A 25,903-nucleotide genomic window follows, 5' to 3' on the forward strand; every position below is an offset into this window, starting at 1 on the left:
AAGGCTATCATTCAGATTTGAAGGAGGGATAGAGTTTTATAGACAAGCAAAAGCTAAAAGAGTTCAGCACCACTAAACCAGTTTTATAAGAAATGTTAAAGGGACTTCTCTAAGTGGAAAAGGAAAGGACACAATGAGAAATATGAAAATTACAAAAGGAAAAAAATCTCACTGGAAAGGGCAAAAATACAATAAATGTAGTAGATCAACCACTTATCAAGCTAGTAGGAAAGTATCCACAATAAGTAGTTATGGGATACGCAAAACAAAAAGATGTAAAATATGACATCAAAATATTAAACAGGTGCAGGGAGTTAAAATGTCAGGTTGTTATAATGTGTTCAAACTTAAAAGATCATCAACTGAAAATAATAATATATATGTTGTTATATATGAACCTCACGGTAACCACAAACCAAATGACCAAAAACCTGTATAAATACACACAAAGAAGAGAAAGGAATCCAGACATAACACTAAATATAGTCATCAAATCACAAGGGAAGAAAGGAACAAAAAAGAACTTCAAAAACAACCAGAAAACAGTTAACAAAATGCAAATAAGTACATACCTATCAATAATTACTATAAATGTAAACAAAATAAATGCTCCAATCAAAAGACATAGAGTGGCTGAATAGACACAAAAACAAGACCCAAATATATGCTGCCTATGAGAGACTCATTTCAGATAGAAAAACACACACAAGCTTAAAGTGAGGGGAGAGAAAAAGGTATTCCATGCAGATGAAAACAAAAAGAAAGCTGGGTTAGCAATACTTACATCAGACAAAATAGACTTTAAAACAAAGACTGTAACAAGAAACAAAGAAGGACATTACATAATGATAAAGGAATCAATCCAATAAGAAGATACACCAATCGTAAAAATATATGCACCTAACATAGAAGCACCTAAATACATAAAGCAACTATTAACAAACATAAAGGGAGAAATCTGCAGTAATACAGTAATAGTAGGGGACTTTAACACCCCACTCACATCAATGGACAGACCATCCAGACAGAAAATCAATAAGGAAACACTGACCTTAAGTAATATGTTAGCCAGATGGAATTAATAGATAAATATAAAATACATATAATATTCCATCCAAAATCAGCAGAATACACATTCTTTTCAAGTGCACACGTACCATTCTCCAGGACAGATCACATGCTAGGCCACAAAACAAGTCTCAGTAAATTTAAGAAGACTGAAATCATATCAAGCATCTTTTCTAGCCACAACAGTATGAGACTAGAAATCAACTACAAGAAAAAAACTTCAAAACCCACAAACGTGTGGAGTGTAAACAACATGCTACTAAATAAACAATAAGTGGTGGGTGTTGAGAAAAATAGACAGCTATATGCAAAAGAATCAAACTGGACTACTTCCTCATTCTGTATACAAAAATAAACTCAAAATGGATTAAAGATTTAAATGTAGGACCTGAAACCATCAAAATTCTAGAAGAAAACATAGGCAGTATGCTCTTTGATATCAGTTTTAACAATATTTTTCTGGATCTGTCTCCCCTGGCAAGGGAAACAAAATAAAAAATAAACAAATGGAACTACAGCAAACTAAAAAGCTTTTACACAGTGAAGGAGACTATCAACAAAATGAAGACAGCCTACTGAATGGGAGAAGATAACTGCAAATGATATATTCGATAAGGGGTTAATATCCAAAATATACGAAGAACCCATACACAACTCAACATCAAAACACCAAACAACCTGATTTAAAAATGGAAAGAGGAACTGAATAGACATTTTTCCAGAGAAGAAATAGAGATGGCCAACAGGCACATGAAAAGATGCTCAACATCGCTAATCATCAGGGAAATGCAAATCAAAACCACAATGAGATACCAACTCACGCCTGTCAGAATGGCTATCATCAAAAAGACAAAAAATAACAAGTGTTGGTGAGAATGTGGAGAAGAGGGAACTCTTGAGCACTGTTAGTGGGATTGTTAATTGGTGCAGCCACTATGGAAAACAGTACAGATTTTTCTCAAAAAATTAAAAATAGAACTGCCACATGATCCAGCAATTTCACTTCTGGGTATTTATCTGAAGAAAACAAAAAGATATATGCACACCAATATTCACTGCAGCATTATTTATAATAGCCAAGATATAGAAGCAACCTAAATATCCACTGATAGATGAATGGATAAAGAGGATATGATATACATATGTGTGTGTGTGTGTATGTGTGTATGTATATTCATAATAGAATATTACTCAGCCATATAAAAAAAGAAATCTTGCTATATGTGACATGGATGGATCTAGAAGGTATTATGTTAAGTGGAATAAGTCAAAGAAAGACAAATACCATATGATCTCGTTTATATGTGGAATATAAAAACAAAACAAATAAAACAAAATGAATACTAATTCAAAGATACAGAGAACAAATGGGTGGTTGCCAGAGGGGAGAGGTGTGTGTGGTGGGGGTGATATAGGTGAAGGGGATTAAGAGGTACAAACCTCTAGTTATAAAATAAGCCACAGGGATGTAATATACAGCACAAGGAACATGGTCAATAATATTGTAATAACTCTGTGTGGGGACAGATGGTTACTAGACTTATTGTTGTGATCAATTCATAATGTATGCAACCATCAAATCATTATGTAGTATACCCAAAACTAACATGATACTGTATGTCAACTATATTTCAATAAAAAATGAGGATGGTTTTTTGACTCAAGACAGACTAAATCTGAATCTTAAAAACTCTAGTATTTACTAAGCTTGTGATCTTAGTCAAGTTACTTAGCTTCTCTGAACTTCAGTTTGCCCATCTGGAAGACTGTGATAATAATATGAAATTCATAGAGCTGTTAGAAGAATTAAGTGCTTAATAATAAGTGCTTAATTAATGGTGACTATTATTATCATTAATTAATGGTGACCATTATTATTGTTATTTCTGCAGTTTTCCCATCGTTGCATTCTACCATAATTAGCATTGGTGAAGTACTAATGTTTCAGCTTATGCTAGTTTCCAAAGCCTCCTTCTATATAGACAATTCGCCAATTAATCAAGAATCTCCCAGTATATCCCTTACATTCCCAGCATTGTGCTAAACCTGTGGCAACTACAGAAGGATGGAGACTATCACCCTAGGAAATCAACAATCTAGACATCACGAACTCGAGTGACATGTTGAACAAGTGTCTTCAGCTCCCCAGGTGTCTGATGGAGTTCTGATCTCTACGTCTTCCTGCTAAAGGGCTACAATGCTGTGGAAAAGGCTTTTATCACTATCCCCAGCTGCTACAAAAGAGTTCTGCATATCATACATATCATGAGTATTTAGCAATCAATACATTATATTGATACATTAAACTCTTCTCTATTTTCTAATATCTGATATTAATATCAAATAATGACTATTTCTGAAACTGCTCTTTAAAATAATTTTAATTATGTAGCTACTATACACTAAGTAAGTGCTTTCCGTGTAAGGTTTAGAAACAGCTCAACATACAGTTCAGCTAACACTTGTTGAGTGCCCTGTTAGGACTCAGGTACAATCTGAAGAAAACTATTAAATTGAAATTAAATCTAGTAGAGTAACCCAGGCTCTGATAAGGACATAAAACAATTCCTTGGTAATGAATGAAGTTTGATGACTAATTTTCCTATTTTAAGAGCGATTAAAAACTTTTAAAAGAATGATAGAAAAGCAGTTTAATTCATAAACTAATAAGACAACAGCACTTTAAATGCATGTGTTCTAAAACAGTTCAGAGAGCAGCCTTTGATATGATGTCTCATAGTCTCTCCGTAGAGGAATTTATACTTTTCTGAAAGGAATTAAGAGTTTTAGTTGAAGCTCTGGATGATTATCCAAGTCAAAGCAAAACAAAAGCTATCATAGGCTTTAAAAACCTTTAATTCCACACAAATTTGCCTAGCTTATTAAGACTCTGTCTTTCCAGTATTTTCCACAGTAATGAATATCTGATGTTTACAAGCATTAAGCAACCTAAAAAGAAACACAAAATACTGTGGTATGATTGAGGAATTTAAAAATTTTTTATTATACTTTTTCCTAATCAAGAGCATGCTTTTTCTTTAAGGCAAAGTCCAATTTTTTGGATCCCTGAGTCAGATCTTCAATCTTCTTTATAGTCCCAAACAACTCCATCCTTTTTTGCTATTAGCCACTCTCCTCTCCAACTTTCCATTATCCCTCTGAAACTGGTGTGCAATAACCAAACTGTGTTGTGAGCTTATAGGGGTCTAACCAGAGGTGAGTAGCTGGGAAGATCACTATATAGTTCTATGAATTGCCTCCTGAAACTTGGAAGTCTATTCTCATCTCTGGCTCTACACAGTAACACTCTCAATAATTCTTGTCTTTGAAGGGGTTGGAGAATGTTATGTAAAACTAGGCAAGCTGTAACTTTTCATAGGTCAGAAATACCCAAGGGCTTTGGTTTTTAATGTAACTTCCTTAGATAAAAACCAGTTTCCTTTTTCTAATCCGGGAAGTGAATGTCTATAATACAACATAAATCACACAGTTTCTGATTTTACTGTCTAGACACCATCAACCCCCTTAACACTACCTTCTCTGTCAAAAGTCTGGGCAGGGCCCAAAATCAACTGATGTCCAACTAAGCTCGGAAATATATTCCTTCCAACTAAAGCTGGCAGAACTCTTGTGAGCACATTTGAAGCCAACGAAAAGCAGGATTGGAAAATTAAGAATGGTTAAAAAAAAAGAAAGAGGGCAAGTACAAAATCCTTTCACAAATTAACAAGGCTCAATGGCATCAACTTGAAAGGTTTCTATCTCCACCTTAACTTCCAAATAAAGTACTGTATCAGCCTTGCAGATAAATGCAGATATTTTTATAGCCTCACCATCCTCAACAGAGGCTCCACTGTCTGACAGACACAGATAATAAGAGAATTAAGTACATGCTCAAGAGGACAGCAACACTCACCTGGATTTTTATAGCTCCTCTTCTCTGAGCTCAAAGTCATCCTCCCAGCACACAAGTGAAGATTAGGGTATGGAGAACGGAGCCAAGAAATCAGTTGTCTGTGAAGGATGGAGGGTTACAGAACCATGTGAAGACTGGAGATCCACTACCTTTCTCTGATCACCCAACTGCTTTCCTCTGAGCCAGCTGAGGAAATGTTACATTATCCTAATAATAGTAGTAGAAATAACAGTAATGGCAGCTCTCATTCTTTGAGTGACTACTGTATGCTAGGCACTATACTACATGTTTCCTATTTATTATTCTCACAACAGCACAGCTTTCAACTCTATGACATGTTTGCTACAGAGCCGCAGAAGAAAGATCTGTCTTGGAGCAAGCACTAAGAAGGATTACTTTCTGAATTTCCAAAAGGATGATTTTGATGAAATCCAGCTTATATATAGCACTTTAACATTACACAGACTTTTTTCATTTCATCTTCACAAAAGCCTTGAGCAGCAAGAATCCTTATTTCTATTTTACATAGGAGGAAACTAAAGCTCAGGGAGACTGTGACCAAATCCATACATTCAAAAAGAACAAGGCAAAGGCTTGAACAGAGGTGTCCTGACTCCAACTCCCATGCTCTTCCCACTTCACCAAAACTGCCCCCTAGAAGAGTGGGCCCTGAGAACATTGTGAATGCTAAACCATATTAAGCACTGTCAATTCAATTCAACTAACATTCATTGAGCACCTACAGTGCGCCACTCACTGTGCTCAGTACTGAAGGCTCAGAAGTGAAAAAGCCACAGAGGATGCAGGAAAGGAGTTCACAGATTAGTGAGAGAGATCATCATGCAAATAAGTAACTGCAATACAGAGTAGTTTGTGCTGACCGCACAGGGGACACATAACTCTAGGAACGCTTCAAGGAGGAGGGGCATCTGAGCTAGGGTTAGTAGGGTAAATTCAGGAGTTCAACAGGCAGGCCCTTCTTTAATTCACAATAAAGAAGGGTAAAAGATTAGTGATTTATGCAGTGTAAGCACTGTGCCCAAGACCAAATATCTAGGAAGATTGACATAGGTGGCTTTTGCAGGCCAGACTATAGGACATCAGATCAGAAGGGATGGTTAATGTTAGAACCAAATAAAGATACACGAAAAAATAAAGAGGTCCTTCTCGTTTTCCTAAAGGTTATGTGTTCCATGAAAATGTCATGTTATGTTTTAAAGCCAGACAAATTTATCCCAACAGTTAAACGTCATCTGCAACTCTGACCATTTGCTAGAATGACAAACCAAAATATAACAGCCCAGTAAAAATATCTGCAACATGCCCATGTTTGTTTTCTGGAGCATCTCTAATTGGAGCTGGTTAGAAGTTGAGATACTCCTGCTGAGCTGTACTGCCCCAGAGATTGCTCATGAACTTGTCTACTGGAGTGCTTTCGCGAAGAGGGAAAGCTGAAAGCCAGCCTGACTCTGTTGTTCATCTCCATTTCAAGTTCACCTTTTGTCCTATCCTTTGGCAATATCACTTCAAAGACATCAAGGTGGAATTCCCACCTTCTGAGGCCCAATATCCCAAATCCTCTCCTTCAGGCTCTTTTGCCCCTTGTTTTAACCCCACCTCCTTCCCTCTTCCTCTTCCTCAAACCTCCCATCACCACCCCTTATCATCTAATTTATGGCTTAGCATCGTGGAATGTATCACATTTCTAGGTGGAAACTGAGGATCTCATTTCCAGCCAGTTTTCCCCCCATTCTTCTCCTCTCTTCCCATTTGCCCATTTTCTTCTCAGAATCCCTTCTCCTGTAGCTTTTTATATTATGTCAATTTTTATGTGGGGGCAGGAGGGAAGTGTTCTCACTGAAGGGATGTAGTACAGGGGACACCATTCAACAGGAGAGAAAAGAAGGTCACTGAATTTCAATACTCAAAGAGAGAAAAGACCAAGATGGTGGTCTCACCAGAGCATTTTTTCCCCCAACAATTCAGCGTTCAGATTCACCTCTTTTTAACAGGAGGAAACTACCTATACATGAGACACCAACCATTGCCTGTCTATTTATATGCAAGACTCTGCCCCGTCCAGAGACTCTGCTGCTTTGTTCAAACCTACTCTGGCCTATGACCCTGAAGCACAGCTGAGTGAACCAATATTAGGCACCTGACATAAACCCAGTCTATCCATAGGCTAGCCAACCACCTATGACTTGGTTGACTGGCTGAAAAAATTAGTATGAGCCCATGAGACTCCCCATTTGGGAATTTAAAATCGAGAAACTGCTGAGTCAGATTGACATGGCAGCTAAATTAAAGGAATATGAGGTAAACTGAACCACAGGTAAATGAAGTTATGAGAAAACAGAACAGAATGAAGCAGATCCATAGAGACAAGGGTGAGCTTGAGAGAAAAGAGCGACTCCATGTTCCTAATGATTTTGTGGTTTCAATTTGAGTATGTATATCCTGGCAATTTTCCTCATTTTTCTTACTGTCCTTAGGTCTCTGCTGTTTGCAAAAAACCTAAAACAATCCGACTAGAATGCAAAAATCATTGACCCAGTAATGGATTGCTAGTTTTAGCCTGCAGGCAGATCTGATAACTCCCCATCTAGTTCCAAAGTTTGCCAAAGATTCAAATTTAGTTACCAGGAATTGTAGGATTATTCCGTCTGAATTATGCAAAATGTTAACCAAAAGCTATCTGGCCTTTGCTCTCTGAATTTCCTCATCAACAGGCTAATCCTCAATGAAAACACAGGAAATATTTCTCCCCCGCGAAACTACCCTCTTCCTTCACATTCAATCATCCAAACAAGCCAGCTGTGCCCCTGTGTTCATCACTTATTCTAATTAACCCAAGGAAGACACAGAGGCCTTGTACAGTGCTGTGTGTTCAGCAGTAAATAACAGCCAATTAGGATCAGGAGTCGGAGTCTTCACTGTCCTTTCTGGTAAGAAGATCAAGGTGCATTCACTTCAAGTTGTTATTCTGGATCACCAGTCAGAATTCATGTTTCTATCACTGCTAATCCTGTTCTTTAATTCTCTCAATCACTTCCGTTCTACAAGATAAAGAATGGCGGGAATTACTGAGTGAGAGGTTCTGAGAACCTGGTTTATTTTAGAGTTCTACAAAGGCTCCATTTCCCCTTCCCACCACCCTCCTTCGTTTACAAGTGAATGTCTATTGCTCTCCTTCAGCACAAATATTCCCATGAAAAACATCTATATAAATAAGTGAGTGGTGTCAGAATCTGAAGAAATGTGCCGTGCATCAAGAGCAGCTCTAAGTTCCCACTGTGGTTCAGGACACTCCAGTGACTCAAATGACCTTTCTGTCCAAAGATTTGCATCACTTTGTTCTAGTTTTGCACTATATGGAATTACAGTAATGTGAATAATTTTTCTTCTACAAAAAAAACCACTAGGAAATCTATGAAAACATTTTTGACAATTGAGATAATCGCATTTTAATCTGTTCAATTAAACACAGTAAGATTACTTTTCTACCAGAAAATGCCAGTTAACTAAATTGTACTAAAGTCACTTTAGTGAGAATTCAAAGAATAAATTTACTTATTAAACTGAGCCAGAAAAGTAGCATTTAATTGATAGCTCATTATTACAGGAGGTGGGGAGGAAGAAGAAAAATTAAGTATATGCCTTAGTCAAGGCAGCTTACCCCAAACTTCTTCATAGGATGAACCTAATAAATACTTTAAAACATACAAGCATGCGTTGGATCTGAGGTCCAGTCAGCAGAATGGTCCACCAGGGCAAGGCCAGTGACCAATGACAGTTGCAACTCCAGGCAGAAGGAAGAAGAGTCACAGTGGCATCAGAGGCTCCAGCAAAAGGGATCGGGTTGGTGGGTTCACCCCAGCATAAGGCAGGCTGGTGTTTGGCCTGACACATTTACCAGGCAGATGTATGAGAGGGCTGGCACAACATGGCACCAGAGGGCTTGGCAATAAGTTTCAGGGAATTCTCTCACACAAGGACTAGAGGTCAGTCTTGAGGTCTTTCATGGGGGATCCAGGCAGAAAATCAGCAAAGAAGGTCAAGATACAAACCTAGTTAATGGAACCAGGGCACAACTTCAGCATAGGAAATGAGCAAGGGTAATGACAGAACAAGGCCAAGAGCAAAAATGATGAGGCTGACCCACTGACCTACTGACCAAGGGGTCCTTTAATTTCCTCTGCTAAGAGCCAGAGCTTGTAACAGGACCAAGACAGCTGGTGAGAATGATGGATTTAAACTGCTGTTACACAATAAATACATGATAAATGATATTATTATTGCTGTTGTTTATTGTGAAGGGATTAACTGGGAGAAGGTGGGTCACACTGGAACGGGTCTACGGACCTGAAAGCTAGACGGGGGCACATGGAGACACATGTTTGGTGGGTGGAAGTCCAAGCAGGTGGGGCAGAATCTCTGGACAGCATGGTGGCAGGAACCAGTGGGAGGCGGGGTTGAGAGGTGTGAGGACGTGCGATGGTGCAGAGATAGGCAGACTGCAGGGTCTGCAAGTCAGAGCTGGCCAGAGGCAGGTCCCCAGGGGGCTGGAGTACAGGGGCAAGACTCTAGTCCTCTACAGAGGGGAGAGGGGATATTCATAAGAACAAAACCAGAGCTGTACAAACAGGGGCAATGGCATGGGTAATGCATTAGTTTCGCCTGAATATGGGTAACACTGGCCTCAAGAGCAAGACTGAAGAGGGAGGGAGGGTAAGAAGCCAAGGGCTTACCCTAGCCATCACAAAAGTTCAGCATCTTAGTTGTGGGGTTAAGGGATGCTGAGACCCAAAGCCAGGCATGCCAAGCCTACCCTCCCTCCCCTAAGATACAGGGAGAACAATGTCCTGGCGTACTTCTATGTGCATCCCCGCTCCCTCAACCAAAACGCAGGTGCACAGGAATTAGACAAGTTGCAGCTTGCCTGTCTTATCGCTTGCACTGGGGCTTGTACTGTTTGTGTTGTTGACCTGGGGTCTGTGTTACCAACGGAGACACACAGAGTTAGGGTAACATCTACTTCCAGAATAGTAACAATCTGTGCCCCTATCTTTCACATAAATCTTCCCTTTGAATCAGCTCTGTGGAGACTGAGCAAGAGTCAGTGAGGGTGTATGGATGAAATTAACCCTTGTTCTTTACTCCAAAGAGCCGGGGGGTGGGGCGGGTTCCTTCCTCGAGCTGGGTCCATTCCCAGGATTCCTGTTCAGACTCTTACTCAGCATGCCCTCCCGCACGTACAAGGTAAGGTCAAAGTTCTCCATGGGTTGCTTAATTATTTGGCGAGGAACCCTGTCAACAAATATCAAGCCCAGACTAAATGCATGGCTGGAGACACTGGCCAGGCCTCTGTGATTCTGCTGGGTGGGGAAGGTTTCTGGGCTGGCCTCATGGATGAGGGATAGAGGCATAAGCAGTTGCTGAGCGGAAACTCTGTCTTCAGAAAGGAAACCTTTGTCTCATTCTTCTTGATGTCCTCACTAATGGACGGGGCAGCTGCCTATGGCTGTGGGTCCCGCTAACCCAAATTCTCTAATGGTCAGCATGGTAGTTTGCTGTCTCTCTGGTATTAGGACCACATGCCTGGGCTTGGGAGTCAGAAAGACCTGGCTCCCTATCTCACTATTTAGTAAGCATTTGACCACAAGTGAGTCAAGAAACCTCTCCTCAGTCTTCCCATCTGTAAAATGGGGGGGATTTATAAGGGTGGGACGAAGGGGGGTAAACAAAGCAGCAAGCATAGCACATGATAAGTGGTAGTCACCCATGTGCTTGGAGCCTACCTAGAGCCCAAACTTTGCTTAGAGGGTGCATATTCTGATACGATTGGTTTCCTTGGTCTCTCATAGCTAGAGGGCTTTCCCAGGAGTCCCATAAGCTAGCTAGTCCCTTAACATGGGGTAAAAAGCCAGATACACTCCATGCCACTGCTGTAGATCTTGCTATCAAAGGTCTGAGAGCCATCTCAGGCAGGCTGGGACCCCAAGAGCTGGTCCTAAGGCTTCTGCTGAGGACTGTGGGACTGGGGACCTGTCTTCCGGTGATGCGACAGGGCAGGCCATGGCCCATTCCTACAGGTGCTGGGTTTAGAGTTCAGAGGCAGCCACTACATAATACCCACAACCATGATCCTTACAGAGTGCTTTCATTCGTTTCTTCACTTCAGCAAAACAGAGGGTGACAGAGAGCAGCGTCACCCCAGTTGACGGGGGGGGAATCCTGAAGCCCACAGCAATCGCCCACGAGCCCACAGCTACACAGCTTTTAAGCAGAGAGGTCTGAAGACTTCTAGTCCAGGTCCTGCTCAATGACAACCTACCTCTTTACTGCTCGGGGGAGGTTCTCTGCTAACACCATATTCAGCCAGCTATTTATCATCTGACCAACAAACATTTACCGCCTACTATTTAATAAGAGGTCTTACCTAAGAACTGATATTCAGGCCCTTTCCAGCTGAGGTCTCTTATGAACCTTTTACAACCTTATGAGGAAAGTCATCCTTTTCTTTTGCAGCACCTACCACTTTTTAAAAAATATTTTAATTTAAAATTTATTTTTTATTATTTTTTATTGAAGTATAGTTAATTTACAATGTTTCACGTGTACAGCAAAGTGATTCAGTTATACATATATATATATTCTTTTTCAGATTCTTTTCCAATATAGTTTATTACAAGACATTGAATATAGTTCCCTGTGCTATACAGTAGGTCCTTACCACTGTTTTGAAGTACACACATATTTGTGATTACTTATTTTATGTTTATCTCCCCAGTTAGACTTCAGGTTCCATCGGGGCAGGCGTTATATTTGTTTACTTTTTCAGTTTTACATACAGCAGGCACTCAACGACAGTAATTGCTTGTTGAACTAACAAAAGTCATGTACTCTTTTGGACAGATGACAAAACTGTGCCCAAATGTTATTTGCCCAAGTTGACCTTGCTAACAAGTAGTAGATCATTAGAGTTGCCTGGAGCTTGCTAAGGGTAGTCTCTTTTTATCAGGTCCCCTCTCAAAGGGTTATCAGAGTTTAGTGGTCATAGCGATATTGGTCAAATCTATTCAGTTAGAGACATCATCAAGAATAAGCGGGTCATCTCCAGTTCCTAAATAATAATGTTACTACTACCATTAGATACAATCTATCACTCATCATAGCAGTGTTACCAGTGGAATCACATTTGTAGAGGGCATCACAGTATTCAGAACACTTTGATCTTCAACATCCTTGGGAGACAGGCAAAAAGATATTTTACTGGAAACTGAAACTTGTGAATTGCCCAAGATGATGTAACTGAGAAGTGGAACCAAGACTCAACTCCAGGTGGAATTTCACCTTGCAATGTAAGAAGAATTTAAAAGTTCTTAAAAATGGAAAAACTATTAAATGTGTAAAGGAGTTGGAAATGTGAATTCAAATCTAAACACCCATACACAACCAGTTCAAATGGTAAGCTTAAAGGTAGAGATTCTCTAACTACTCATTTACTCAGAAGATCAGAAGGATGAAGAGGAATTATAGAAAGGGTAGTATATTTTGATTCAGTTGAATATGATGACTTACTCCTAAAAAAATGGGGTGGAGAGAAAGCCAGGGCCCACGTTACACCTGCCTTTTTTGGTGGCACCGGCTTTGAGGGACTGGCCCAGCCCCCCACTGAGGCTCAAGTGGATATTTCTAATGGCTTTTCCAACCTCCTGACAGGTTTCAGGTGGAGTCAGCACAGGAGACCAAAATACAAGAGCCGTGAATCCCAACTCTAGGCAGAGTCTCGTCTGGGCAGGCCCCAGGCAGCAAGCCCACAGCCAAAGGGACAGAGGTCTCCAATTTCCAGGGAGAGAAAGTAGCAAGAGAAAAGCACAGCCTCAATCCTTAGGGACTTGAATGACTGCTCTCTAGAAAGACAGAAAGCGGATAACCACGGAAAGAGGAGGGACTGATCACTGATGGAAGAGCTACTCTTCCATGGTACTGCTAGACACTTTAACATGTAAATGGATCTAATCATCATAACAAAGTTATAGGGTCATCAAAACTACTCCAGTTTTCACAAATGATGAAACTGAAGCTCAACTTGCTCAAGGCCACACAGCTAATAAGCAGGAGAACCACAGTTTGAATTCACAGCTGTCCTCTTCCACCCCTTCTGAGGGCAAATGGAAAGGAGAAAGCACAGCTCAAGGAATGTCACAGGAGTCAGTCTGCCTCTTGAGTCAGTTTAAAAACAGGCATGTGTCTCTACACACTGGGCCCTGTGTGACCGGTGAGCACGCCGGGATGATGACTGAAGTGCCTGAGACAATTAGGCACCTCAAGCAATGATGGATTTGGGGAGTGGAGCAAGCTGAAGATGCAAGTGGACATATCAGTGGGGAGCAGGGGAGAGTAGGATCAGTGGAAACGAGGCTGGAGTCCACAAAACATGAAAGTGCACAGGGCTCTAATGTGGCCCTTTTAGTAAGAGGTGTGCTTTCTGAACACCTGCCGTCCTGGGCTGTAACAGCATAACATCATATTTTGTTTTACAAATGAACATATCATTTCTAAGTGTACAGAAATACTCTATAGCATTTATGTGAGGGAGTCCTTGATATCTGAAAACGCTTATTCACTGAGAAAAGCCCAAGACTTTCCAACTATTTTTTCACTACCTTTCCAGTTCGCTTTTCTTCTCTTCCTCTCCATCTCAAGCACTTTGCTGCATTTAGATGAGTGGCCTTACCTTCCTATTAGGTAATGAAAGGAGTGCCTGAGATCAAGCTACCCATTTGCTCGATGAAAGTCAAGTGCCTTTGACACACACCAAAATTCTATTGTTGCTGCAAACAGCGAAGAATGTCAACAAAAACTAAAATGATAGTATTTACGTTTCATGTTGGTCTGCTAGATAAGTAGATTTCGATGCCAATGACCCACAGTCATGGAAATACACTTTACATTGGGATCCACAACAAACAAAGGAACATGTATATGTGTCTATGTGAATAAAGAAGACAAAAGTTACATGAAACAATACATGGCTGTCTTATGCACACACTCTGATATTTCTATCAGAAATATTGATTCCAGTTCATTATAAAAAACAAACAAAAAGTGGAGTGATGCACTAGGTTGACTTTATGATCCGCTTATGAGTTGAAACTTCTACTTTGACAATCACTAGCCAGACCCAGAATATGAGGACAAATCCATGGTGTTGCAGGAACTCCCCAACCAGAGGGGTGTAAAGAAGGGTGGGGAAGCTCCAGGAACTGCACACGCTCTTTCTCCTCCATTGACAGCTCCAGAAAAGGGTAAAACCAAGAAGAAAGGAGGGCAACATGGAGGTGATCATAGACTGAAAGAGCCCAGAGAAAAAGTAGAATTCATTTAAAAAACAGTTCTCCTGGCTAGTGGTCCACCAAAATAATGTGACTCAAGATTCCCTCTAATCATTTTTGATGACCCACATTACTACGAAGCATTATTTACAAGGAAGGCGCTGTTAGAAAACTGATTTTATCCAAACCTGATTCAGAACGTGTGTGTGTGTGCGCACACGCGTTTGTGTGTGTGTTTTAAACAGGCCAATGGACAGTAGCTGTTACATTTGTGGAATTTCCAGTCATTAGGCTGACCTCAGGGCAGGCGAGTGTTTCAGGGAGCATGTATCAAATCATAATTGAGCCCTCAGCCGCATTGAGGCCAGTGGGCCTCACATCGTGTATGTTTTCCTGCATTTACTTTCAAGAAAATGTCCTAACTTAAATCCCTATCATTCCTCCCCCTCACCAAGAAGCTTCTCTCCGGGGTCCAGTTTAGAAGCAATATTAATCCTCAGTTTTCTTGCAAACCACTCAGAGGCTTCAGTTGTCTAGTTGAGTGCTCACAAAGAAAAATGCAGACACAAACATGACAATCGCACTACCCATTTTTTCTCAGGTAACTACAGCTCCAAGATGCACATTTCTAAGCCCTTTCCCTACAAATACACGATTTCTCCAGTCATAGCCACACACTGTTTGCCTCTATCATTAATGTCTCTTATCAAAATCTTTAAAGCACTCCTTTTGGGGGCGGGGGGGGGGGACAAAAGAGCATGTGTGAGGGAGCACACTCCACTCTTAGTAATAGGCTGCTCAGCTGTGAAAAGGGGGTTACCACTGAAAAACTGATGCTGTTTCCCTGTAGTCACAGACTAGCTCATTACTCACCAGTCAAATACACTTTCTCAGAATGAACTGCAACCTATACATCCATCCAGATGTCTCCTATTTAATGGACACCATCACCAACTCCCCAGATGAGTTACTTGGGGAAGAAAACTAAATTTCCTTCGGGCATTCTTCCATAAAGGTTGGATTTACACCCATTTAGTGTCACAGGTGTGTGAAAAAAATGATGAAAGCAGTGATTTTCAAGGTCCCTTCTAGGCCTTTTAGGAAGTGGTCTGAAAATGACTTGAACGTTATAATTGTTTTAGCACCTTCTGTGTTTGGACACATTCTGGGGTTCTTTGAGCAACAACAACAAAAAAGTGTTCTGAGTTTCTGTCCTCATTCCAAGAGGACAGATCCGGACATTGGTCCCTGACGTCTCCTGGCACCCGTGCAGATCCCAGCTTCCACCTGGGGGTTGCAGGTGGGAAGATGCAGGAGCAGAACCCCTCCTGATGCAAGGGGATCAGGGTCTACTGCTGCCACCAAATCTACTCCCCAAAAAATGAAAAAGATGCAAGTTCAGATGGAAACTATGCTTTCCCGTCTTGGTCAATATAACTATCCCTTAGCTGGTTTAGAATGTCACCAGAGAAGGGGAAGTAGAATCAGCTCCCAGCAAATAGTCAAGTTGACAGTCTTCTTCCTCCTCATGTTCCCCAATTATGCTTTTTGCTGTTGGTGTTGGATGGATAGGGATCCAAACAGCCAGGACATCATCACTGTGAGGAGTCAACCCAAGCAAGTGGAAATCAGTATGCTGATATGCACAGAGAAGCATGTGGGATTTAGGCCATGATTCTGAGAACCCTGGGGCCAATAGGCATGGCCCTCTAGAATTTCTACAAAAGGCTGAGTGGTGCAGTCTGGTTGAAAGGAGATACAGTGGGTTTTTATACTTTTTTCTTACCATGACTCAGAGTAAGAAACATATTTTACATTCCTAATTAATACAAACACAAATGTATAAAGTGAAAGGTTTCATGAAAAAATACTGACCCTATGTTGTCATGTACTCTTGACATTTTCTATTGATTCTATTACAGTAAAAATAAAAGACCTAGACATGACTCACTAAATTGATTTCATGACCCCATGATAGTGGGTGGAGAGCAGCAATTTGAAGATACACACACACACACACACGCACACTCTGTACTAAAAGCCTTGTCTTGAAGCTGTGCTCTATTCCAAGTTAAACTGCTTATATATTTGGGGTGGCTTGGGGAAGCTTGGAGATTAGGGGAGGCCTAAAGCTTTAGAGATGTTTAGTTTGAGAGCAGCAGAAAAAAGTGAAGAAATCAGTCCCCTTTTTGACTAGGGCCCCTCTCTCTCTCAACAGTGCATCTTTCAGAGAAAGGGGAGCCAGAAAACCAGGACCCTTGATAAACGACTAAGATGGCACACAGAAAGTTAGGAGAATACCAAAAGCAAGAGCAAAAATGATTTGAGTACCTCAAAATAAAGCACTAGATTTTAACTTCTCCACATAAAACTCTTGAATTGGAAAATATGTCTATATCACAAATGTCCTAAAATATGACCCAAAGCCAAGCTTTAGTTACATTACTCTTTCCTTGTAAAATGAAAGTTCCCTTATGATTCAAAAAAAATTCAAAGAATAAAATGGATGTATTTTTCTTCTATTTTTATCTTGTAACTGCACCAAGATTATTTAACTAACTTCAATTTTTTGAATCATTTCAGGCTAAAAATGTCTAAGTTTGCCACAAGCATATCTCCAAGTTTAAAAAAATAATTACATCAATATCTTACTGTGTCACAGTCTTAATTTGTACACAGCTTACTATAGAAAGGCTACATTTAAATGAGTATCTTTTACTTTTTTGTGTTTACTCAGAAAAATAACTGTGTGCATTTTTTGGAAGACAAAAGTCAAAATCTGGGAAACAAAACTCTAATTTCAGCACAAGATGGAAATCAGTACATACGTTATGGAGGGTTTATAAGAAAGAAGTGCTATGGGCACGTCAAGACTTTTAGTTACAACTCACAGCACATATCTTGTATCCACTTCTCTCCATTTCTTTGGGCCATTGATTCACACTCACCACAGAAACATCCGCTGGTAGACACTGATGACAATGATGTGTGATGGGAGAAGTCATGTGGGTCTAGGAATCTTATGCTCTTTCAATGGCCTTTATTTAACATTTTCTATGGGAAAAATTTCTTATCAAATGTGCTATATAAATGGCGGAGTAAGCAGAGGTTTTGAAGTAGAGTTATTAGCAAATTCAACTTCATCTCATAATGGGTTATCATTAGCAAGGCGTGAGTTTAAATGATTGGTTAATTAAGTAGAACAAGTATAATGCCTTGGGTTGAATAAAATCCAGTATTTTTTTATTCATCAAACCCCAATCCCATCTCACAAATGTAAATTATTATAATGTCCCCATCTCCCTATCACTTTCCCACCCTCCACTTTCCACCTTAACACACCCTGAGTTCCAAAAGGAAAGTATAGCATTTCCAAGCTGGAAAGAATATTAGATCTTATTATCACTGCAAAAATAAAAACCAGTGTCTCCTAATATCTAGAATAGTGCTGCATCCCAACCGTGCTGCCTTCTGTAGCTTGTACAAAAATTCAGCCTATGATTATAAATGCGTGCTCAGTTTCAGCTGCACTCGATTTATATTAATGTGAGACTCAGTGGTGTCTACTGCCAAGATGGAAAGATTTGTGAATAAAAACACATTTCAACAGCAAACAGGAAAGAGTTTTCTCTTACCTGCCACTGACACGGATAATATTATATACCTATCCATGGCAGATGCCAGGTTTGCTTGACACAGCCTAATGTTCACATTTTGGGCCAAAGGGGAAAAATTACTACCCAGCCAAATGACATTCTAGCAACCTCAAGAGATGAATCTCAGATTTGGAGTGGACTTCAGTCCACTCCAGGGCAGACTATATCGTTCCCAAACTGTGCTCTTCAGGAATCCTGGAAGGAATGGCAGACCTTGACGGAGCACGTGGCAGGAGAAAAGACGGGAGTGCAGTTAGAAATGGAGTGTGCCAGGCAGCCCATTCCCTCTGGGCCCCAACCAGGAAACGTGGTTAAGGATGTGGTTCTCCTGGTGAACTTGGAACTGGGAACTGAAATCTCAGAGATCAGGGGGGCACAGGCGGGCTTTTCTCAAGCCTGCATCCTTCCCAACATGAGTGAAATTAATTTTCACTGCACCATCACCCTCATCCTATCTCACAGTGCCCTCTAATCTCTGAAGGCTGCCCCTCTCTGCCTTCCCCTGGTTACCTCTAACTCAATTATTACTTCTTCTGAGAAGTCCTGGTATGGGTCAGGCCCACCCCCTGGAGGTTCCGTAGCACCAGACAGAGCTCTGTCATAAAACCCTGTCCTCTTGTTCTGCAAGTGTCTGCCACTGGTCTGCCTTCCTAGCTGGACTGTGAGGTCCTTATGGGCAACGGTGGTACCTAATTCACCTACATCTCCCCACCACCAAACATTGGGTCTAGACAGTTGCTGAAGGCACAAACATACTACATGAGTGATGCAACTATTGTGCCTTTACCTTCAAAAACGGTCATTTTTAACGCAATCATGGCACTCATCATCACTGCTAGAAGCAAATTAGAAAACTTCAATATTTCTTAAACAAAAGAACAAAGGAATCAAAGCAAACATATTTTTAATGAAGTCAAAGATTTACTTACTCACACATACTCAAATCAAGCAAAATACTGATATATTCATCTTCATTAGAATGACAGCTTATCCCATAAGCCCATCTAGCTACAAAAGCAGACTAAAAGTTGTATTCCCTTTAATTTGCTATGTTAAACTAATTCAGGTTTGATTTGTTGGGCAAAATTAAACCAACCCTATACTAATTTGTACTTCTATCTTTGTAGTCTGCTGTGCTCATTTCTCTGGTCATACTTGCTTAGATGATCTAGACATTTAGAAACAGCAGCGTAAAGTCTGGTGATTTATTCCTTTCTACGTGCTACTACCCCTCAGCACTCAGTTTCAGGAAAACAATGTATATTATTACATTATTTGACAATGACAAAGTAAACTGGGATGGCATTACACGCACACATTTTTAAATGGGATTTGTTGTTTGAGATTACTTTTGCTTGTCCATTTGGATGAAAAGTGCTTGTTTATGAAATGCACCTGAGGACTCTGACAGATTTAATACCTAATATCAGTTTAAGAACAGCAGTGAAAGCCAACTTCAAAGGTCAGGGAAGCATTTTGATGCAACATCAGGGATTGCATTACAGTAAATAAATATTTTTCTACTACCTGGGGTGAACAATGCACTGTGTTCTGTATAAGATATAAATGAAACCTTTTCTCATTAAGATTTCAGCTATTTTATCCTTTATTATGGCACCTCTTGATTAGGGGAATGAACTCTACCATGTGTCCAGATCTTCAGTCAGAAAACTAGGCTTTCTGAAGTGGTTACAGATTTAAACAGCAAATGCCATAAAATAAATAATAACCATCACTCATTTCTTAAACATGCATTTCCAAATTTATATTGAGGTTCATGAATAATTTATTTACGATGCAAAGACAGTAGAAGGTAAATCTTTTCAAAAGTCTTAAGTAGATTTTTCTGTGTTGTGGTTTCTATTAATGGACTGGATATCTAATTTTGAAGAAATCTGAGCTCAATAAGAACTCAAAACCATGCAAAAGCAATTTCCCAGCATATGTGAATTATAAGGGATCCATCCCTGCCTTCTTAGCCTTATAATAATTCTAGGAATCTCTGCAGAAAGTTCATTTTCAGCTAATAGTATCTAATAGAAGACACTCCCTACTCATCATTATGTTCTTTCTTTTCAAGGCTTTCAAGATCAACTGCATGGGAGTAGATTACATTATGGGATGCATCCCAGTTCCCAAGACACACGTCAATTTCCAAACGTTTATTGCCAAGGCCATGTAGAAGAGTCGGAAGAGAAACACCCTGAAAGAGAGCAGCTGTTCTAACCAGTTGGAGGTGACAATTTATCAAGAACCGTTTAATCTGCCGCCATGTGAACAGCCTCCAGCGCCTTCACGTTCCAGCTTGGTGAGAATCAGGGTAATTTATAATTATGGTTTAGGGCAGTTTACTCACCTGAAGTTAAACAGAAGTTTGAGGAAACGTGTGCATTTAAAAAAGCAATCATCCAGTAGGCTGGTAAATAAGGCACAATTATGCATAAAGTGTGCCCGGGCAATTTGTGGGTTTCATGTAAATGCCTGAATTATTTTTTTAACTAAAATGAAAACAATCTACTCTCATTTAGGAGAGGAGGGAAGTAAAATGATTCACTTAGTTAATATCCAAGTTATATTGTATATCGTTAGTGTGTAAAATGATATTCAGGTGGCAGTTTTATACTGATTAAATGATCTATTATGATTAAGTGCCCCAATAGAAGGGGAATTACTATGCAAATACGTATTGCTTACCTTTTCCGTTTATGCCTTCCTTTCCCCCCCTCAATGTTTATTTTTACTTTGGAGATTTATTACTTTGTGCTAAGCATATTGCCTTCTTCCTAAAGAGGTCCCTAACAGTGCAAATGCTCCAGGCAAGGATAATTAAAGCCATTATCACTTTGTGAGAATGAGTTTGTGTGCTTTTCTCTTAGACGGAATACCCCATATACTAATACCGGGTACCTGGGAAAGGATAAAATGGCTCTGAAAGGGAGGTGAAAGGGCACAGGATATATTTCCCAATTTTCCTTGAGTAAACTCTGCCAGTTAATCATTTATTAAGTACTAAAAACTTTCTGGGGAAAAAAAAAAAAAAAAAACTCAAGAAAATGGCATTAGTAGCTGCCTCTGAGGAAGGGAACTGGATAGTCAGGTACAAGGGTGAGGTAAGGGGGGCAAGACTTTCTTTCTTTCTTTTTTTTTAATAAATTTATTTATTTATTTATTTATTTATTTAGGGCTGAGTTGGGTCTTTGTTGCTGTGCGCGGGCTTTCTCTAGTTGCAGCGAGCGGGGGCTACTCTTCATTGCGTGTGCAGACTTCTCCTTGTGGTGGCTTCTCTTGTTGCGGAGCAGGGCTCTAGGTGCTTGGGCTTCAGTGGTTGTGGCTCGCGGGCTCAGTAGTTGTGGCGCACAAGCTTAGTTGCTCCGCAGCATGTGGGATCTTCCCGGACCAGGGCTTGAACCCATGTCCCCTGCATTGGCAGGCGGATTCTTAACCACTGCACCACCAGGGAAGTCCAAGACTTACTTTCACCGTGTATCCTCTTGTACCTTTTGAATTTGGTACTGCGGACATGTACAATTGAAACAAAATTTTTATTTTTTAAAAAACCCAATCCTCACACACTGTCATAGCTTTTAGATATTTGCTTACTGGACTTTGACGTTTAGAAGTTAACTTTTTTTTTGTCCCTCTAAAATGTAAGCTGGATTCATTTAAAATATGATTGGTTTCTTAAAGCTAATTTATTTGTCTTCAAAATATTAAGCATATTAAGACATTCATATTCCTGAAGACACAAAGTTCTTAGACAAGTAATATTATTTGCTGACTTTCTTTATATGCAGTTTTCTTCACTAAAACTTAAGCTTGCTGCAGACAGGGTCTGTGTTTTATTAATCTTTTTATTAATCTTTTTATTAATCTTTTATTAATCTTTATTAATCTGGCCCCATTATGGCAAACACTGAGCTTTCACAGAAGCGTTACTTTCTTGAGTTTGGTTCTCAGTTCTTTCTTCCAAGGAAGAAAAGTAATTAAATATAACATGATGCTTTGATTAAGAAGAAACTTCTCAGGATTTTAAGAAAAACAAAACAACAACAAGAGACAGAGGCACGGAAAGGGAGAGGGAGAGAAAAACACTTATAAATCACCTATAGTTGTAATGAAACTTGTGGGACTCTACTGATTGGAAATGCTTGCAAAACACCAAATATGTCATAATGAGGGAGAACGAAGGTTGACCTAAAATCATGAACAAATTTGTTCAACAAAATATATTTGCTACATGATTACTGTGTTCAAGGCCCAGGGGATAAAATGTTGAACAACGCAGACATGATCCCTGCCCTCACAGTTTTCATAATAGTGGGGGGTACAGAAAGATAAACAGGCAATTACCATATGGTATGATAAATACCATAACAGGGAGTACAGAGGTGCTCATAAAAGGACAACCAATCTAATGCTTGAGAAGGTGAGATCTAATATCACAACAGTTGGGACTAGAGCTTTAGAGTCCTGCAAATCTGAGTTCAAATCTTGGTTTCACTAGTTCCACTCTATAACCTTGGGCAATTTATTTACTCTCTCTAAGACTCAGTTTCATCAACTTTTAAACAGGAATAATGATAGCAATGAGCTCAAAGAGTTGATGTGAGCATTCAATGAAATACATGTCATAAATCCGGCACAATGTCTGGCAAATGACAAGCACCCAATAAAGATTAGCTAATAATATTAATGGTAAGAGTAAGCTGAGAACTGAAGCATGAGTAGAAACAGCCAGGTAAAATGCAGGAGAGGAAGGAGGAAGAATGTCCTGGGCAAAGGAGGAATGTACACCCATAAAAGCAACAGCATGGTGAGCTTTAAAAAGAACCTGGCTTGAGCCAAGAATTGGGAGGCACCTCGGGTGGGGTCAGAGATGCAACTGAAGCTGGAAAGGCAAAGCAGAACCCAGCTCAATGGGTTTATCAAGCTCAGTGGAGGCCCCTCTAGAATTTTAATCAGAGGAGGAACAGGATCAGATCTGAGTTTTAGAAAGACCAGCTTGGCTACAGTGTGGAAAATGGAATGCAGAAGGAGAAGACAGGAGATCAGTGTTAATAATTTTAATATAATGCCTCAGCTGTTGTGGAGTTTCAGTTAGGGAGTTAGGTGTCACATATATGTATATACATATATATATATATAAAACAATCCAAAAAGTCCTTGAAGTAATTATTATCAGCTTGCTGGTATTAGCTAATTAGCATTTCATTAATTCATTTGTTCATTCATTTAACAAGAATTTATTAACTTCAATGTAGGCAGCAAACTGTGAGAGATTTCAAAGAAATCTCTGAAGCACCTCACCCAACATGACTGCCCGCATTCCTCTCTCTGGCTGGAAGGCCCATTACTCTGGGAACCCAGATCAGGTGCAGTGGCAAAGGTGTTTTGGGGAGGGACCACACACCTGCAGAAAACTTGAGCTGGGAGGCAGTGCTAATGAGCAGATTAGGCTGGAACCTAAGGCATGAAGAAGACTCCCCTTCAAGCTTGGAAGGGGAAATGTCACTGTAACTGCATCAGTGTACAGTAGACTTCTTACTGCTCAAGGAGTAAATCTTCCACGATCCATTGGTAAGTGAATAAGAATGACCAACACTTATGAAATGTCCTGTCCTCTATATTTCTGATGGATTAATAAATTATTACCACAATTCTATGAAATAGGTATGATTATGTCCACTTTACAGGTGAGAAAACTGAGGCAAGAGATACTCCCTAAGGTCACAGAATTAAATCCAGTCTGATGTTCTTATCCATTACACTATGTGGCCTCTGGCAGTGGGCAACCAGCCTGAAGAGTGAAACCCATTTAAAACATATGCCTCAAAATCTGACGGGGAGACAGATCACTGCCCACTTTAGTATCAGGAAGGCCAAAATTTGAAAGGTTTTATTATAGCAATAAAATGAAATGGATGATTAAATATATGACAGTCTCTTAACATGAAATTGGACCAGCCTCATCAAATGAGTACCATTTTGAAAGGGTTTTAAAAATCTATGTTACTCTTTTAAGCACAAACCACAGCTTTGTCATATGGCCTAGGACACATTAGAAATTATTCAAATGGGGTTACATGCTTATCAGTTTAAAATAGAGTGGGTCATCTCACACGTTCAAAGATGGAGAGGTGGCAAAGGAGATAAAAGAGCTAAGAGAATGAGACCTGTTACTCTTTTGGTTTTCTGCTAAGGCAGGGTGAAAAAAAAAAAGCTGATTATCTTAGTGGGAAATAAATCAAATATACTTATTCTCTCAGACCAAGCAAAGTTCTAGCAGCCAAGTAATGAAGCATGTGGAGAATAAGCATATTTTAACTACAAGCTTTATGAGGCATTTCCAATGTGAATCGAATAAAGGAAAAATAGGGAGGGAAAATCCTTAACCCTCCAGATATGAAAGAAATCACCAGCTTCTTGCAAAGCCACTTGATGCCAGTAGCAACCAAGAGTCTTGACCCTGGGCTCTTAGCAGGCAATGAGAAGAATCCCAGGCCAGACGGCATTTTAAAATCCAATCTCACTCTTATTTGTCTCTCCCCACTAATCTACCTTGTGTTTAAAGCAATCACAGACATTTTCACAAACTGCAATATTTTAAAGTAGTCACCATCCTCTGAGAACACAAAAAGCTCTAATTGCTATGAACTTAAAAATATAGAGAATAAAAATTATTGAATTTGTGAAACCACCATTTCCAATTAAACTCACAGACACATACACACTCCCAACACCCTACGAGTTCCGCTTTTCAAACCCAGACACCACGGCTCAGCAACAGGCCAGTCTTCTGGCTCAGCACTTGCCAGTCCCTTTTTGCGGGACTCACTCTCCACCACCGAAAAGTAACTCGGGACGACCCAGGTCTGCGGGCATCGACCGTTAATTCATCCGGCCCTCCCTGCTCCCAGCTCCTGGCAGGACTTGGGGGTTTAGGGTCATCAACCGGACCCACGGAGCCCTCGCCCAGGCTCCGCCCGCCCGCTTGGAACGGCCCTTCTCCCTGCCCCCGCTCCCTGGGAAACGAGCAGAGTTGCACTGTCTTCGCTGCTTCTTAATCTTTACAAATAAAAATGCCTGTGAGACGGATTCCCCACCCCACCCACCTGCCCAAGTCCGCACCACCACACTCAGTCGGCTCCTCTAGAAGGCATCCAAGCTGCGCCGGGAGGCGTGAACAATGAACTTCTCTCTCTCGCACACACACCGTCTCCCCCAAATGGGAAGTTCTGAACTAGCCCGGGGGCCACTTCCGCGATTCCCCCCGCACGTCCGGCTCGGGCGGTGCGGGAGGGCCCGGCGCGCGTCCCCGGCCGCGCCCCTCGCGTCTCCGGGCGGCTAGTTACCTCCTTCCTCCGGCTCGGCGCCCCGGGGCGGGTGATGAGGGCCGTCTCCTCGCACACCACGGCCACGTCCTCCACGAACACGCAGTCCGGGAGGCTCTCGTCGGCCGGCAGCTGCACCACCTGCAGCCCCAGCTTACTGCCCAGCACGCCCACGTACAGCTGGTGCTGCCGCTCGGCGCGGGCGAAATCCACCTCGTCGCCCTTGGTGTGCCTCAGCGCGTGCCGGCCGAGGGACTCGGGCAGCCCCCGCACCACGACGTGGGTGGCCCGGCCGAAGGCGGCGGGATGGCCGAGCGAGGCCATGGCTCGGGGAGGCGGCGGGGGGCGCGGCAGCCGGGTCTTCCGCGGGCAGCGCGCGCCGAGCCTGCGAGCGCCCTGCGGCTCCCCTTGGCAGCAGATGAAGGTGGTGCAGCGGGAGCCCGGCTCGCGCCCGGAGCCCTGCCCGCGCGACTGAGCATGCCCAGACCTCCGGGCGCCGGCCCGCGCGCAGCCCGCGCCCCCACTTGGCGCTCTCGGGTTTGCGGCAGCCGAGGCGGGAGTTGTAGTGGCGAGCATCGCACGAGGAGTGGG

The 25,903-nt window shown here is 41.2% G+C and overlaps 1 protein-coding gene across 2 annotated transcripts in view; it reads right to left on the reverse strand.

Annotated features, from left to right (window-relative positions):
- Positions 1–25,903, reverse strand: part of DDAH1 (dimethylarginine dimethylaminohydrolase 1) — a 142,968-nt gene extending 117,065 nt beyond the window's left edge. The window contains exon 1 of one of the 2 annotated variants that reach the window (XM_059925411.1): positions 25,334–25,903. In XM_059925411.1, the coding sequence (XP_059781394.1) occupies positions 25,334–25,888 (555 nt within the window). In that variant the 5' untranslated portion in view covers positions 25,889–25,903. Of the gene's footprint in view, positions 1–25,093; positions 25,173–25,333 lie in introns of those variants that run through there. The other variant, XM_059925419.1, reaches the window with a different exon arrangement.

Source organism: Balaenoptera ricei, chromosome 1, assembly GCF_028023285.1.
Source record: "Balaenoptera ricei isolate mBalRic1 chromosome 1, mBalRic1.hap2, whole genome shotgun sequence".
Lineage (NCBI taxonomy): Eukaryota > Metazoa > Chordata > Mammalia > Artiodactyla > Balaenopteridae > Balaenoptera > Balaenoptera ricei.